This window comes from Carya illinoinensis, chromosome 1, assembly GCF_018687715.1.
Source record: "Carya illinoinensis cultivar Pawnee chromosome 1, C.illinoinensisPawnee_v1, whole genome shotgun sequence".
NCBI classification, from domain to species: domain Eukaryota; kingdom Viridiplantae; phylum Streptophyta; class Magnoliopsida; order Fagales; family Juglandaceae; genus Carya; species Carya illinoinensis.
Window position 1 is genome coordinate 45,624,694 of NC_056752.1, and position 14,336 is coordinate 45,639,029.

Sequence of the window (14,336 nt, forward strand, 5' to 3'; positions counted from 1 at the left end):
CGGACCGGACCGAACTCACCCCTAGATACAATATCCTATGAAATTCAGTAAAATATGTGACTGATAGTTCTATCGTTTGGGCTAAGGAGATGATTCCACGTACGTCGCTCATTCATCTCATGGCTCGCAATTCAGGAAAAACTAATTAATACCAAGGGCTGTCTATTAATAAACCAGTGCATAAACCCAAAACGCAACATGTGTCTGATATCTGCAACACCAAGGTGATAAGACCGAATCATTTTTCGCTATCCTTTTGCGGAGCGGATATTCAGGTTCCTTTTGAACAGTACGATAAGTCATGGAGACGACCATTTTCAATCATTCAATGAAGCTTTAGTAGTTTACACAGTCACACTATTTCATAGAAGGGAAATCTCAGTGCACCAAGATTTCCTTTATCATTTTCCGGCAAAAAAGAGAGAGCTTTATCAGACAACCCGTTTAGAAAAAAGATCCTACCCACGTTGTGCGAGATTTTCTGAAAGACCTGCAGCCAGTTAGATGCAGCATGCCATGCTAAACGCGGCCATGATTTCCTGGGGTTCTATAGCCGAAATTGCAGGTTTTACCTGCTTAATTTACGACAGGGTGCATGCCGGATCTTCTACTCAGTTTAAAGAAAAAAGTGAGCTGGCTGCAGGCTTTAAGGCTTAGATTAAAAAACTACTATTTCTATTTTTATCTAAAATCCATAGAAACAGAATGAAGAGATCAGGTGTATAGGGGTAAATGAAGCTTTGATGGACGTTGCTACTGCTGAATAAGAATCAATTAAATTGCCATTGCCATTTGCTTTCTGTCTCATCAACTTTGAACATCGCTTCTCTGGCATGATGAAAACATTCCCATGTATGATCAGTCTCTCTGGATCACTTTTTCTCACGCGCACACAGACACAGGCGCAGACGAACGTGCTGATGACCCACTGGGTAAGACTAAAATTGAAGTTAACCACTGCATGCGCTATCTAGATTCACTAACAATCATATTGGAGCACGTGGACCAGAAGAGGGTGGCTGGGAGAGGCTTATTGTAAAGTGCTTTTGAGGAGGGAACAGATCCTTACAATTGGCAAGTTCTTTACAAGACACCTGTGAGTTACGATCGATACAGGCTTCCGGTTCGTGGGGACAGGTCGATCTATTAATTGAACATCGCCAAAGTTTAGAGAAATAAATCCCACATAGCATTTCCATCTTAATTTAAAAAAAAAAAACCAAAAAAAAAAAACCCTCACATTGAATGTATTTGGTTCGAGCGTATTTATAAGTAATAAGCAATCCTCTCAACTTGTTAAATCCGTTTATTAGATAAGTTAAATCTATAAATTTTTTCATAATATTAAAATTGTCCATAGGATGAATGGGGGTACTTATCCTACGACATATTTGGTTTGTCATATTTGGTTTGAGCATACTTGGTTTGTCATAGGATAAGTGGCCCACATTCATCCTATGACAATGATAAAAAAAAAAAATACTAACTTATACATAAGTGAAGGTGTTAAAAAATATATCTTATATGACATGTACTTGATTTTGGATATGTTTATAAGCAATGAAAAACTTTCTCTTATTTAACCGATTTTATGGAACGAGTCAAACTATAAATTTTCTTACTGAAATTTATAAATGTTCGAATTTGTTGCTTTGCCATGAGACCTAGCCTATTGCTGACCAGAGTTGGAATAAAACGTAGGTAGGTTCTCCGTTGATTTTAAGCCCCCATTCAATTCTAGTACTCTTCGGTTCCAGCCAACACACCTGACCAACTTCAGTAGCACTTCATGTCAAATATCATTTTCATTTGCAATTAAATCTGTAACGCGCGTTTGTGTTCAGAATTAATAAATGTATTGTAACTTTTTTTTAACTATATATAGATAACTATTAGAAAAAAATAAATAAATAACTATAGATTACTAGCTAGTATTGAATAATCAAGAAGATAATAAGAAGAATGAAGAGATGAATAGAACGCTTTGTTAAGCAAAATATAACTAGTTTTTGGATTATCATATTATTTGCTCTTTAATATTCCAAAGCACTAAGCAGGCTTTGCTTGTTTATAAATTTCCCTTCGACCTGGCCGGCCAGCCATGCATGAGGCTAGGCGCTTAAGACTCATGGAGACACGTTGATCAAAATTTAACAATCTAAAACAATTACTTAGAAATTATAATGATTTGGTTTGCTGGTGGAAGAAGTACATCTATCATGTGGAAGTCATACGGAAAAAAGAATAATTATATTCTTAAGTTGGTTTGTACGTAGAACACAATTAATAAAGTATTTATAATATGACATAATTTGATTTCAATGGTAAATCTTAAATTTTGAATCTTATAAATAAAATATTACTATTTAAATTATGTGAAAAATATGCTCTATGCACCTACTTAAAAATAAAATAATTTTGAATATATATACTAACCGATCTCTCTGTTTCTTTTCTTTAAGAAAATAGATCTAGAAATTACATACATGTTCACCTTTATGTGAAAAGTTTTACTACTCATCATTCCACACACCGCACGTTATATTTATTTTTACATTTTTTTTAGTCTTATTCATCTTAAACCAATTGATTTCTTTTACTTATTATCCATATATTACATATTTAATAATGAAAAAAATTAAAAATTAAAAAATTATGTATAGTATAAAAATGATTAGTAAAATTTTTCTTATGCCGAGTGGTGACCATTTTTATTGAGCTGGGGGAAGGAATGCCCACTGCCTACAGTGAAAAAGTGAACCACCGATTAAGCTCACTTGCGTGGACAATTAAACCAATTATTTGCAACCGAGCCTTACAAAATAATTGTGGTTTCCATTCCACCAAGGAAAGAATTTTTTGTGGTTTCCAGCCCAAACCCAAGTTTTCTAGCCTTATATTGATCGAATTATCGATATTCCGGCCCAAAAAAAAAAAGAGACCATTGGATCGGTAAAAGGTTGCCCAATAACTTCCTCTGCACTTGTTCATGAATCAGGGTGTTGCGATTCGCGAAGTTAGAAGACTTGCAACAAATGGTTCCACAATGTCCGTCACTTTACAGATCAAAAGAACAACATAAGCAGCTAGGAATCAATTTAAAGGATCCTGCTTTAATCCCGAAAAGAAAAAACCAAGGGGGGGAATTTGTTATGATTTATTAAGCTCTTTCAACAACATAAAACTTTTTCAGTACTTCATGAAATCAAATCACAGGTCTATCTAGTTATGAGTCAAGGCTAAACATACAACAAGCGCATTCTCTGTTCTCCCTAAAATGCACCAGAAAGCTGAAGCTGGAAATACTCCAACTCTCTCTCCAACTCAATGTTCTTGCTCCTCTCATTCTCCAACTCCACCTTCAGCCTCTGAATCGTAAGAGCCATCTGCTCCTCGCAGCTCATGTCCTCAAATGTTTGATGACGATACTGACCAATCAGAAAGCAAACTGCTGCCCTCTGCTCGTCCAAGCTACTCTTCAACGCAAACAGACCCGCCAGGAACGCTTCCTTGTCAAAGGTCCCACATCTAACCTCAGTACCCTCACCTATATATACATTCTTCCCCTTCCTCTGACTAATAGGACCGCCCAATACTCCTTGTGTCTCCTCAACAACATGACCCGAAGAACTTGGAATCAACTCGCCTGCTGATACAGTAACCGCCTCGCCTTCCTGCTTGTCTTGAATTATAGTTTCGCCCCCAAACCGAACTTGTCTCACGACTGAATCGTCTTGGGACTCTGTTGGGAATACTGGCTCGAGTTCAAATCCGTCCTCGTTCAAGTTCCATCCACTAATCCTTCTCTGTTTTGTCTTCGGCCTCGCTGAGTCACCCTCACCATCATCCTCCTCCTCCTCATCATCATCATCGCCAATATTCTTGGTCGTCAACCCCGCATGTATAGCCTTTCTTTCTTTGAACCTTTCTTCAACACTAGGCAACTCGTGCAACACATTCTTTACTAGGAAATCACAACTCTTGCAATTCTTGAAGAATGAATGCTTCAGCAGCTTCTCGGCAGAGGGCCTCTTTACTGGGTCTTGATCGAGACAGGAAGCCACCATGTCTTTGAAAGCCTTCGAGAACTTCTTGTTCTTGTCCTTCTCTTGTTTTTCATAGTCTGCGAATCGAAATCGCCTCGTGATCTTCAGGAGCAGAGATTTTGAAGGGGGAAGGTGGGATAACGGAGGGCGTCCGTGGGCCAATTCTAGTGCGGTGATTCCAAAGGACCATATATCAGCCTTGAAACTGTACCCGCTGTGGGAGTGTACCACCTCCGGCGCCATCCAATAGGGCGTGCCCGCAACATCAGTGAGCATCAAAGACGACGATGAGGACCCTTCTTGAGTCGGATTCGACTCGTAAATCGAGGCGGAGACACCAAAATCTGCAAGCTTAACTGACCCGTTCGAGTCTAGAAGAATGTTTCCGGCCTTGATGTCTCTGTGTAGGTGTCCTTGGTTGTGAAGATAGGACAAGGCGTTTAGGATTTCTTTGAGAACAATGGCAATACATGGCTCGGTTAAGCCGTCCGGGAAAGAAGATGAAATGATGGATTGTAAAGAGCCAGCAGACATGAATGGCATCACGACCCAGAGGCGACTTTGAACTGTGAAGGAACAGTATGCGTTGAGGATGTTGGGGTGGGAGAGAAGCGACATGGTCTTCGCTTCGCGCCTAAAATCGTCGAAACTTGCCCGTAATTGATCAAGATCGATTGCTTTGATTGCCACTATCATGGAGTTCATGGGCACGCATATGGCCTTGTAAACAATAGCGCTAGCACCAACGCCAATTTCATCAATAATCTTGTAGGAGATCGGGTCCAGTGGGTATTGGACCCTTTTCGGCTCTTCTTCTTCGGGAGCCATGAATCTACGTTGATCTTTGGATGGGGTTTGGATGAGGGATTCTTGAAGTGATGAGGAAGCAGAGAAAGTAGAGATTTGAGCGGTTTTCTTGTGAGGGTCGAAAAGCAGAGGCACTGTTTGAAGGGCGGTGATATGCTTTGAATTGAGCGTGAGACGATGCATGTGAGCTCCAATTGCTTTATTTATAACATGTGGGTTCGTCGGAGTGCGCGTGTGCACGCGCGCGAAATGGCTTCTTGGAGCTTCTAATGCAACTGTAAAGATCAATAACTAACTGGTTTCAAAGCGATTCATCAAGAATTAGAAAGCTAAGAGTTAGATAGATTTCTTGGAAAAGATCGCAAGTGCATGCAGCTAAACTAGCGATTTTAGTTTGTCTTTGACATTTCAAATGTCTTCTCTCTCTTTCTTTTTCTCCCAATCACACCCTAAAATGCAATAAGACTCAAGAAAGTGCAAGAACTCTTCTGAGAAGAAATTGTATTGATCACTGTATATTGCAAAGTGAAAAACTAAAGTACAGAGTTGAGTTTACAGATATATACAAGAGAGGAAATCCGGTACATCTGCAGCACACGTGTAATATAATGAACTTACAACTAAAATAACTATTTACATATTTCAATATCTTCCAAGTGATGGTCCCAAACTACCTAAACAGATTAATCACTTTCTTCCTCAATTTTTTTTTTAAAAAATAAAAAAACCGTCTGAAGGGGTGAATGAATCTATTTTTGACTTTGCTTGTTTACTCATATGGCTATTATATATCAAGGGTCACAAAAATTTTCTTCCAATTTGGTTTGACTCGGGAGTTCAATTATATATGTTGCTGGCCACCACAACGATAGGATTAATCCCCCCAAGTTACGGACCATAATATTTGGTAAAATAGAAATAGTTGGGATAGCAAGTTGTCCAATCCCGTTCACCCATCTTGGGTTAATTTCCAACTTTTTCCTAAGACAATCTGTTCTGAGGGAGTGGTATAGCCGATTTGGCAAACTCCAAGTTGCACATTGAAAAGGTATAAACATAGCACCGGGGAATACATGCCATTAAAATAGAGATCATCACAATCTTTCCCATGAACTGATCGAGTTACAGATCAAACAAATACATTATTGACATGATTAACATGAAAATATATAATAATTATGGACTACTAAACAAGTTCCTATCTCACTTGCCAACGAAGAATGATAGACCCCAAAAACAAGAAAAAAATGCAGGTTATAACAGACAATTGAGTGACCGATGGTTGAATGCGTCCCTTGTCCTTCCTTATTATCATGCCCTCAATTATTGGGAGATTTACAAATAAGATATAGCATGAGATGAAGACTTGCACAAACATCCTATCCCAATCGCCAACAAAGATCACTCTCAGAAGTCCACCAACGAGTGCAGCCATGTTCAAGATGATTAGGGCAACCATAGGAAGAAGAAACATGTTTGATGTTTGAAAATCAAATTTTCCCATTCCGTAGAGCTTGACTTGTTCATCGTCCACGACTTTGTTGGTGGGTATGAAACTGGCTTCTCTCATTCCCATCCGCTTCATTATAGCATCTAAGCTTCCATATAAGTGATATGTAATAGACTTTATCATCCATAGTCTTTGTTCATTGATCCATGTTTGGAATGATCCTCCAGTTGTTAGGACCTCATATAAATGTTTAGAGAGGGCCGATAAAAAGATGAACCCAAATATAACAAAAAATGGGTTTGAGACCTGTGATACAATAGATCATGTATATATATTAGGGTGCGTACGGGGAACCTTTTGTGTGAAGTAGTAAGAGGGCATCGAAAATATGGGCAAGTGTTCTTACCTTAGGGTACAAGGGGATGCCGTTGAGTAGACAGAGCTGGGGAATAATGGCAAAACACCATACTGACACGAAATAAAAAGGGAAAATTGTAATTTCTCCATAACACATGCTCTCAAGAAAAGACATTCTGAGTGGTCCATATATAAAAGGGCAGAACTTTGAGAAACCGACTTCTACAATCCCGGAGGTCCATCTGATGCCTTGAGTCAAGAGGTCGTTCAATTTCGTGTTGCCACTACCCAAGAATTGTGGCCTCAATGGATTATAATAAATGGAAGTCCAGCCTCTGCAATGTAAGATGAACCCTGTGAAGAAATCTTCCGCCACAGAATCATATAAGAATCCAACCTGCAAAGGAGAAATACAAAATATTTTATGTGAAATGCCATCGATTAACAATTCAAATAATAACTACAGAAAAACGAAAGAAATTTTCATGAGGATTACTTGCCTCTTTACCCCATTTAGTGTCGTTCTCATACGTAGAGGAGGCTAATAATTGAGCATCTTTCGGCAATCCAGGCTGTCCCTGGATCACATTAGGCTTGTAGTTTCGGCCAAGGGATTGGATTAATTCATTGGATGAACCAAACGTCTTCTTAAGTTTCTCGATATCAATGTCTGGAAATTATTTTAGATAATTGTGTCGAGAGCAATGGAAAAAAAAAAAAAAAAAGGCAAAAGAAGCAATAGAAGAAGAAGTACTGCAACAAACCTTCTTGCATGGTGCTTCCACATAAGGACGCCCTCTTGATATAAAAGCACGTACCAGACAAGACGGGTCCCTGAAGCCCATCTAGACCTTCCCATAGCACCTAAAACGGGTTAAAAAAGAAAGAGAAATCTCAGTGATATGATCTGTAGTCTGTCTTGATCTAGTTATTAAAGGCTCTAGATGCGTATGTAAGCTAACACTTGGATTCTATTCCCATACCGAAAATGTTGCTCTCATCTGACTGTCATAGATGTCGTTCTTGCTGATGTTGTGGAATCTCTGAGGGAATTGAACGAAAGCGAGCGAGGTTGAGATCTTTGGATCAAGATAGAAACACATTGCTTGCCTTGCTGATGTCGGATCATTGCAATACATGTCACAATCCAGTACTAGTATGTAGGGAGAATTGCTTATCACACTCGATACCCGATGCTGCAATTATATTGGTCTTAAGTTATTTATTCATTGATGATATTTAGAGAGAGAGAGAGAGATCGCACAAGGGCATTGAGGGCTCCAGCCTTAAAATTGTGGGGATCAGAAGGCCTTTTCTCGCGGGAAACATAAACAAGGAGAGGCGTCTTAGCTTGGTCTACTTGCACGGTGTCTTTGGAATCATCTTGTATCACCTGTCAGCCTCTGAGAATTAGACAATCTAGGTAACTAATTGTGCTATCTGCACGTTTCATCAAGATGAACTATTAAATGATATAATTCCTGCTAAATCTTGTTATTGTTCCTCTATTCTCTCAAGCTTTTGACTGTTCGGATTTGCTATGTGTGAACACAAAATTTTCAACCGCTTTTAATCCGTCCCAAACCGATAATTAGAATTTACAATATATATATATATATTAAAATATTCTGCCATTGCGGAATCTGCTTCAGACACTAGCTCTGTTTTTAGTCTCTGTTTGACTTGTTGCTTTATTTTCTTTGTACTTTGATGTATACAGGTTTTATACTCGTATAAAATTTTGTAATCACGATTTTCTTCTAAAAAAAGTGAGCAATATCTAATAAAATTGAGATATATTTCTTCCTTAGGGTAAAAAAAAAAAACATTCCGGGTTGAGATCATACGTCCTTCGTCATTTCTTAAAGCAGAGACGCAACCTTCACAGAGTAATCATATAAATGCGAAGAAACGACGGACGACCGAAATTACTTTGTATTCCCAAAGTATAGGAAGGCTTGCAAATTAAACTTGCCTAGATATATCAAGAAAAAAGTGGAAGGGGGAATTCGGAGAAGGATACACAGTGTCTGTATCTCTCTGTCTCCCCGATTCTGGCCCTGAATTCGCTGCGAGAGTTAAGAGGAACTTAATTGGAAATATGGTACCTCAATTACAGAAGGGTGATCTCCAGCAGTGCTCCTACTGCTGTCCCCAGGCCCGCCTCTGTCTATTACTTTCGTCACCGATTCCTTGAACATCTCGTATCTTTCCTGTAAAAATATGATTATCACCCCAAGTGACTATGGCTGCTAAAGCACAATATTTCAAGTCAGATTAAAACTAAAAGCATATATAAACACGCAATCTCCAACAACTGAACTTCCGCGCCCCCCCCCCCCCCCCCCCCCCCCCCAAAAAAAAAAAAACCCATACACACAAAGACTAACCTGAATCTTCCGTCGCTCTGTCATGAACTCGGAAGTCCCAGAGTCTCCATCATCAGCTAAAGCTGAAAAATAAGCATTTGGATTCCTGGTCATGATTGCATGCCTCCTACAGAATGGAAGCCACCACCTTGCAAACCTATAAGCCTCCCTCATACCATGCAAAGTCATAGGAGACCCCCCGTCATCCGAAAGATACACGTGTAGCTTCTCTACTGGGTAGTCCAGCGCCATGGCTGATAACACAGTATTCATCACCTCCACAGGTGGTTCCTTGTTTGGATCCGCTGTGCATATGAACACATCAACTGCCGGAAGCTTATCATCCTCCGGTAGTCTCTCTGGAAAGACTGTCCGAGTAACAGGACGCCATCGAAAAGCTTGACCGATAAGCCATATGAAAGAGAGGAGGAGCTCAGAAGCGAACACAAGAAGCCATGGTAGCATGGGTGTGGCTCTGATCTTGTGGTCTTGGAAGAGGAAAGAGGCTCTGTAGTAAACCAAGAAAGCTAAAGCCATGAAGTGGACGAGTGTGTGTGACCTGTAGATGAATGTGGATAGTTTGTTTACATGGCAAACATGGAGAGGGAGGGAATCCCCCATTGCTTTCTAGCTTCAGCCGCTATTGTTTGTTGGTGCTAATTTCCTTCGGTAGAAGAATGAGCTCTCAGTCTCTCACGCAAGCTTTTAAAGGACCAGCCAATCATTGACCCGTCAAAAAGTAGACAAACCCATGTGTGCAGCCCAAGGTAAGAGTAGTGATACTCTTACCTCTTCACCACTACTGCTCTACTACGCAGCCCACGTGGCTCTTTTTTTTTTTTTTTTTTTTTTTTTGGCCTTTCCGTCTTTAATTTGGTCTCTAGAGTAAAAACGCTGTTAGAAAACTCGGTAACTGTTCTTGTGCCCAAATGCCACGCTTGCTCAAAACTCTCTCCCCTCCGCCCAAAAGCCACTGTAAAAATATTTGATATTGCTCTCGCTTGTGTCTGCAATTCAGATTGTTTTGGTCATATGCATCCACTGAAGCTGTTTTACTTCCAGTACCAATAGCTGTAATAGGTTATGATATAAAAACTCTTAAAACCATTTCACCTTGGTTGATTTTGCCATTCATCTTGACTTGAAACTATCTGCAACTATGGTTTGTATCTTACGCTTGTTGTGTTTTATCAATTCAATTCAGAACCTTGGTAAAAAGTAAAGGCTGAAAACTCTATAATTTTTTTATTCTGATCTATCTTTCCTTTGTTTTAAGGGTAATGGCTGCCCATCGGTTTTTGGAACAGAGTGTTGGGACCACCCCATGTGTGCCGTCCACCTTATTGGTGCCCATGTGTGCTGTCCACTCCATGTGGTTCCCATATAATGCCCATGTGCCCATGTGGTGATGTTTCTCACATGTGCCTCCAGTGAATTAAGCGTTGGATTCCAGCGCATATGTGAAGGGAGAGGAGCTCATCCTCTCCTATAAATAGGAGAGGAGCTCATCCTCTCCTATAAATAGGAGAGGATGTATTGTTGGGACCACCCCATGTGTGCCGTCCACCTTATTGGTGCCCATGTGTGCTGTCCACTCCATGTGGTTCCCATATAATGCCCATGTGCTCATGTGCCCATGTGGTGATGTTTCTCACATATGCCTCCAGTGAATTAAGCGTTGGATTCCAGCGCATATGTGAAGGGAGAGGAGCTCATCCTCTCCTATAAATAGGAGAGGATGTCTGAAGCATAATTCATCCCATTGAGAGAGAGAAGTGTGAGAAGTGTGTGTAGTGTGCCATTTGAGATAGAGTTGTTTTGAATATAGTGTTTTCGCTCAGTGGACGTAGGCAAATTGCCGAACCACTTAAATATTGTCTCTATCTATTTTGTGTTTATTTTCAGGGCAGCTTAAGGCACAACAATTGGTATCAGAGCCAATTAGGTTCTTTTTGTGGGGTGGAGTTTTGGTGTGGTAGTGTGGATACGTACAGTCTAAGGAGGTTCTGTCTAGGAGATTGGAAATTTTAAGTGTGTCCATTGTGACCCTCCAATCTTTCCTGGGAACTGACTTAGTAAGGTACTATTCATTTCTACGGTAAAAATTCATCAGAGCTTCGGTTCGTGCTACCCAGAAAATTGCAATTGATTGAAATCAATTTTTGATCACACCACAACGTTCCTCTCATCAAGACGGATCCGTTGCCGCAAACGGCATCGAAAACGAACACCGGAGGAGCCCGCACGCGCCTCTAGAAGTGGGAGAGTGTGATTCACGCGCCTTAGTCGCAGCCAGGAAGAAGACGCGTGAGATACACGTCCCCACGCGCCCCCACGTGCACACAGGAGCTGCTGCGCGTGTGCTCCACGCTCCCACACGCCGACCAGACGCCCTACATCACGCGTGCATCTCACACGCCAGACGATCAGGACCGTCCGTTTTCCAGATCCATTTTAGGCTTGATCTAAGCCATTTGGAGTCCGATTTCAACGATCAAATAGTGCTTTCCAACTATTTAGATCATTCCGGACTCATCCGTATGCTTAGAATTTTGAAATTTTGTGTCTAAAGTTTCTAAATTCAAATGGAAGGATTTGGAAGAGATAGGAGCTCTGAAAATGCCAGTAGCTCTGGACGTCGGTCCACCGTGTCAAATGCCAAGTTTGAAGTTGAGAAGTTCGATGGAATAAGCAACTTCGGCATGTGGCAATGTGAAGTCATGGACGTTTTGATCCAACAAGAGTTGGATATTGCGTTGGAAGGAAAGCCAGACGATATGACTGATCAGGGTTGGAAGAAGCTTAATACTCAAGCTTGTAGTACAATCCGGTTATGCCTTACCAAAGAACAAAAGTATTTTGTCATGAGAGAGACAAATGCTAGGGTACTTTGGCAGAAATTGGAGGATAAGTTCATGAAGAAGAGCATTGAGAGCCGTTTGCACTTGAAGAAGAAGCTCTTCAGATTCCAATTTCGTGAAGGTATTTCAATGACTGAACATCTGAATAGTTACAACCAAATTCTTGCTGATTTGTTAAATTTAGATGTTAAAATCGAAGATGAAGATAAAGCTTTACTTTTGCTAAATTCCTTGCCTGATACATATGAGCATTTGATTACTACTCTATTGTATGGGAAGGAAAAGATTAGTTTTGAAGATGTATCTAGCTCTTTAATTAGCAATGAGTACCGGAGAAAAGATAAACAGGTACAACAAGATACATCAAGTGAAGCGCTAACAGCAAGAGGGAGACCACAGTCAAGGTATCCCGGAAAGAAGAAAGGTTTTCAATCGAAAACCCGAGCCACATCACGTGGTCCATCAGTCGAAAGAAAGCTCGCCAGAGACGAGTGTTCCTTTTGTCATAATAAAGGACACTGGAAGAAAGATTGTCCCAAGCTGAAGGGACAACAGCAGAATCAACCCACCACAGCCAATGTCGTGGGCAGAGATGATGATTCAGATTTTTCCTTGATAAGTTCATCATCCATTTGTCATTCCGATGAATGGATTATGGATTCCGGATGTACCTATCACATGTGTCCCAATCGGGACTGGTTTATTGACGTCACAAAGATTGAAGGTGGAGCAGTACTTATGGGCAATGACAGTGCCTGTAAGACTCAGGGAATAGGTAGCATTCGGTTAAAGCTGCACGATGGCAGCGTCAAGACTCTGACAGAAGTTCAGTACATTCCGGACTTGCGGAAGAATCTCATCTCACTGGGAGCTCTAGATTCAAAGGGATTCAGAATCACCATTGAAGACGGAACTCTCAAAGTACTAATGGGAGTTCAGGTGGCTATGAAGGGTTTGAGGCGAGGAAACTTGTACTTCTTGCAAGGAAGTACTGTTGATGGAAGAGCTTCCACAGGCTGTGAGAAGCTATATGAGACTAATGCTGACACCTCCAGTCTGTGGCATATGCGTATGGGACACGCAGGAGAAAAAGCTTTGCAAACACTGGTGAAGCAAGGCTTACTCAAAGGTGCCAAGACTGGTAAACTGTCTTTCTGTGAGCACTGTGTATTGGGGAAGCAGAGGCGGATCAAGTTTGGAACCGCAGTACACAATACACAGGGAATACTTGACTATGTGCACTCCGATGTTTGGGGACCTACCCAAAATGCATCTTTGGGAGGTAAACATTGGTTTGTGAATTTTGTGAATGATTATTCTCGTCGTGTGTGGGTGTATACGATGAAGAATAAGGATGAAGTGCTGAAAATCTTCCTTGATTGGAAGAAAATGGTTGAGACTCAGACCGGCAAAAAGATCAAGCGGCTCAGATCTGATAATGGAGGAGAATACACTTCAGATCCCTTCATGGAAGTATGCCGGAGAGAGGGAATTGTCAGACACTTCACAGTACGAGGTACACCGCAGCAGAATGGTGTGGCAGAACGAATGAATCGTACTTTACTAGAGAAAGTACGATGTATGTTGCTGGATGCTGGATTCAGTAAACAATTTTAGGCTGAAACTGTGACATATGCCTGCCACCTCATCAACCGACTACCCGCATCTGCCAATGACGGGAAGACACCCACTGAAATGTGGAGAGGTACACATGCTACTGATTATAACTCTTTACACGTTTTCGGATGTTCTGCTTACTATCACACTAAAGAGAATAAGCTTGATCCTAGAGCCAAGAAAGCAAAATTCTTGGGCTTTAGTACTGGTGTAAAAGGGTATAGACTCTGGTGCATAGAGTCTAAAAAGGTGATTATCAGTAGAGATGTTACCTTCAACGAATATGAGATGCTTAAGTCACATAAGCATAGAGATTCCAGTGAATGCAGCCAAGATAGCGAAACACCTGGTGATTCGCAAAAGGTGGAGTTTTCCACTCAAAAGGATTTAGGAGAAACAAATGTAGAGCACGGACAAGATGAGGTTGATAGTCCAGTCACAGTACCTCCAATACAACCTGAATCAATAGCAACCAACAGACCGAGAAAAGAGAAATGTGTACCGTCACGTTATACAGACTATGTGACATATGCATTACCAGCTGAAGGGGGTGAGATCCCAACCACTTACAGAGAAGCCATACAGTCCAGTGAACAAGTTGAATGGACAAAGGCAATGAATGAAAAGATGCAGTCTCTTCACCAGAACCAGACTTGGGAGCTTGTGCCGCTTCCAAAGGGAAAGAAGACAATTGGCTGTAAGTGGATCTTCAATCAGAAAGATGATCAAGCTGCTAAGAATGGAGTGCGATACAAAGCTAGGTTGGTAGCCAAGGGCTACGCTCAGACAGAGGGAATTGACTACAGTGAAGTATTCTCTCCTGTTGTGA

At 40.9% G+C, this 14,336-nt stretch overlaps 2 protein-coding genes across 2 annotated transcripts; both read right to left on the reverse strand.

The window, feature by feature from the left end:
- Positions 1-3,138: 3,138 nt before the first annotated feature.
- On the reverse strand, positions 3,139-5,280 carry LOC122277341 (serine/threonine-protein kinase BLUS1). Its single transcript, XM_043087306.1, has one exon. The coding sequence runs from the start codon at positions 5,034-5,036 to the stop codon at positions 3,273-3,275; it is 1,764 nt and encodes a 587-aa protein (XP_042943240.1). The 5' UTR covers positions 5,037-5,280; the 3' UTR covers positions 3,139-3,272.
- A 620-nt stretch (positions 5,281-5,900) lies between these two features.
- Positions 5,901-9,729, reverse strand: LOC122277333 (cellulose synthase-like protein G2). Its single transcript, XM_043087294.1, has 8 exons — positions 9,051-9,729; positions 8,769-8,873; positions 7,925-8,053; positions 7,644-7,856; positions 7,425-7,524; positions 7,161-7,330; positions 6,710-7,057; positions 5,901-6,609 (listed from the first exon to the last, which is right to left on the reverse strand). The coding sequence occupies exons 1-8, from the start codon at positions 9,648-9,650 to the stop codon at positions 6,052-6,054; spliced, it is 2,223 nt and encodes a 740-aa protein (XP_042943228.1). The 5' UTR covers positions 9,651-9,729; the 3' UTR covers positions 5,901-6,051.
- Between the last annotated feature and the right edge of the window lie 4,607 nt (positions 9,730-14,336).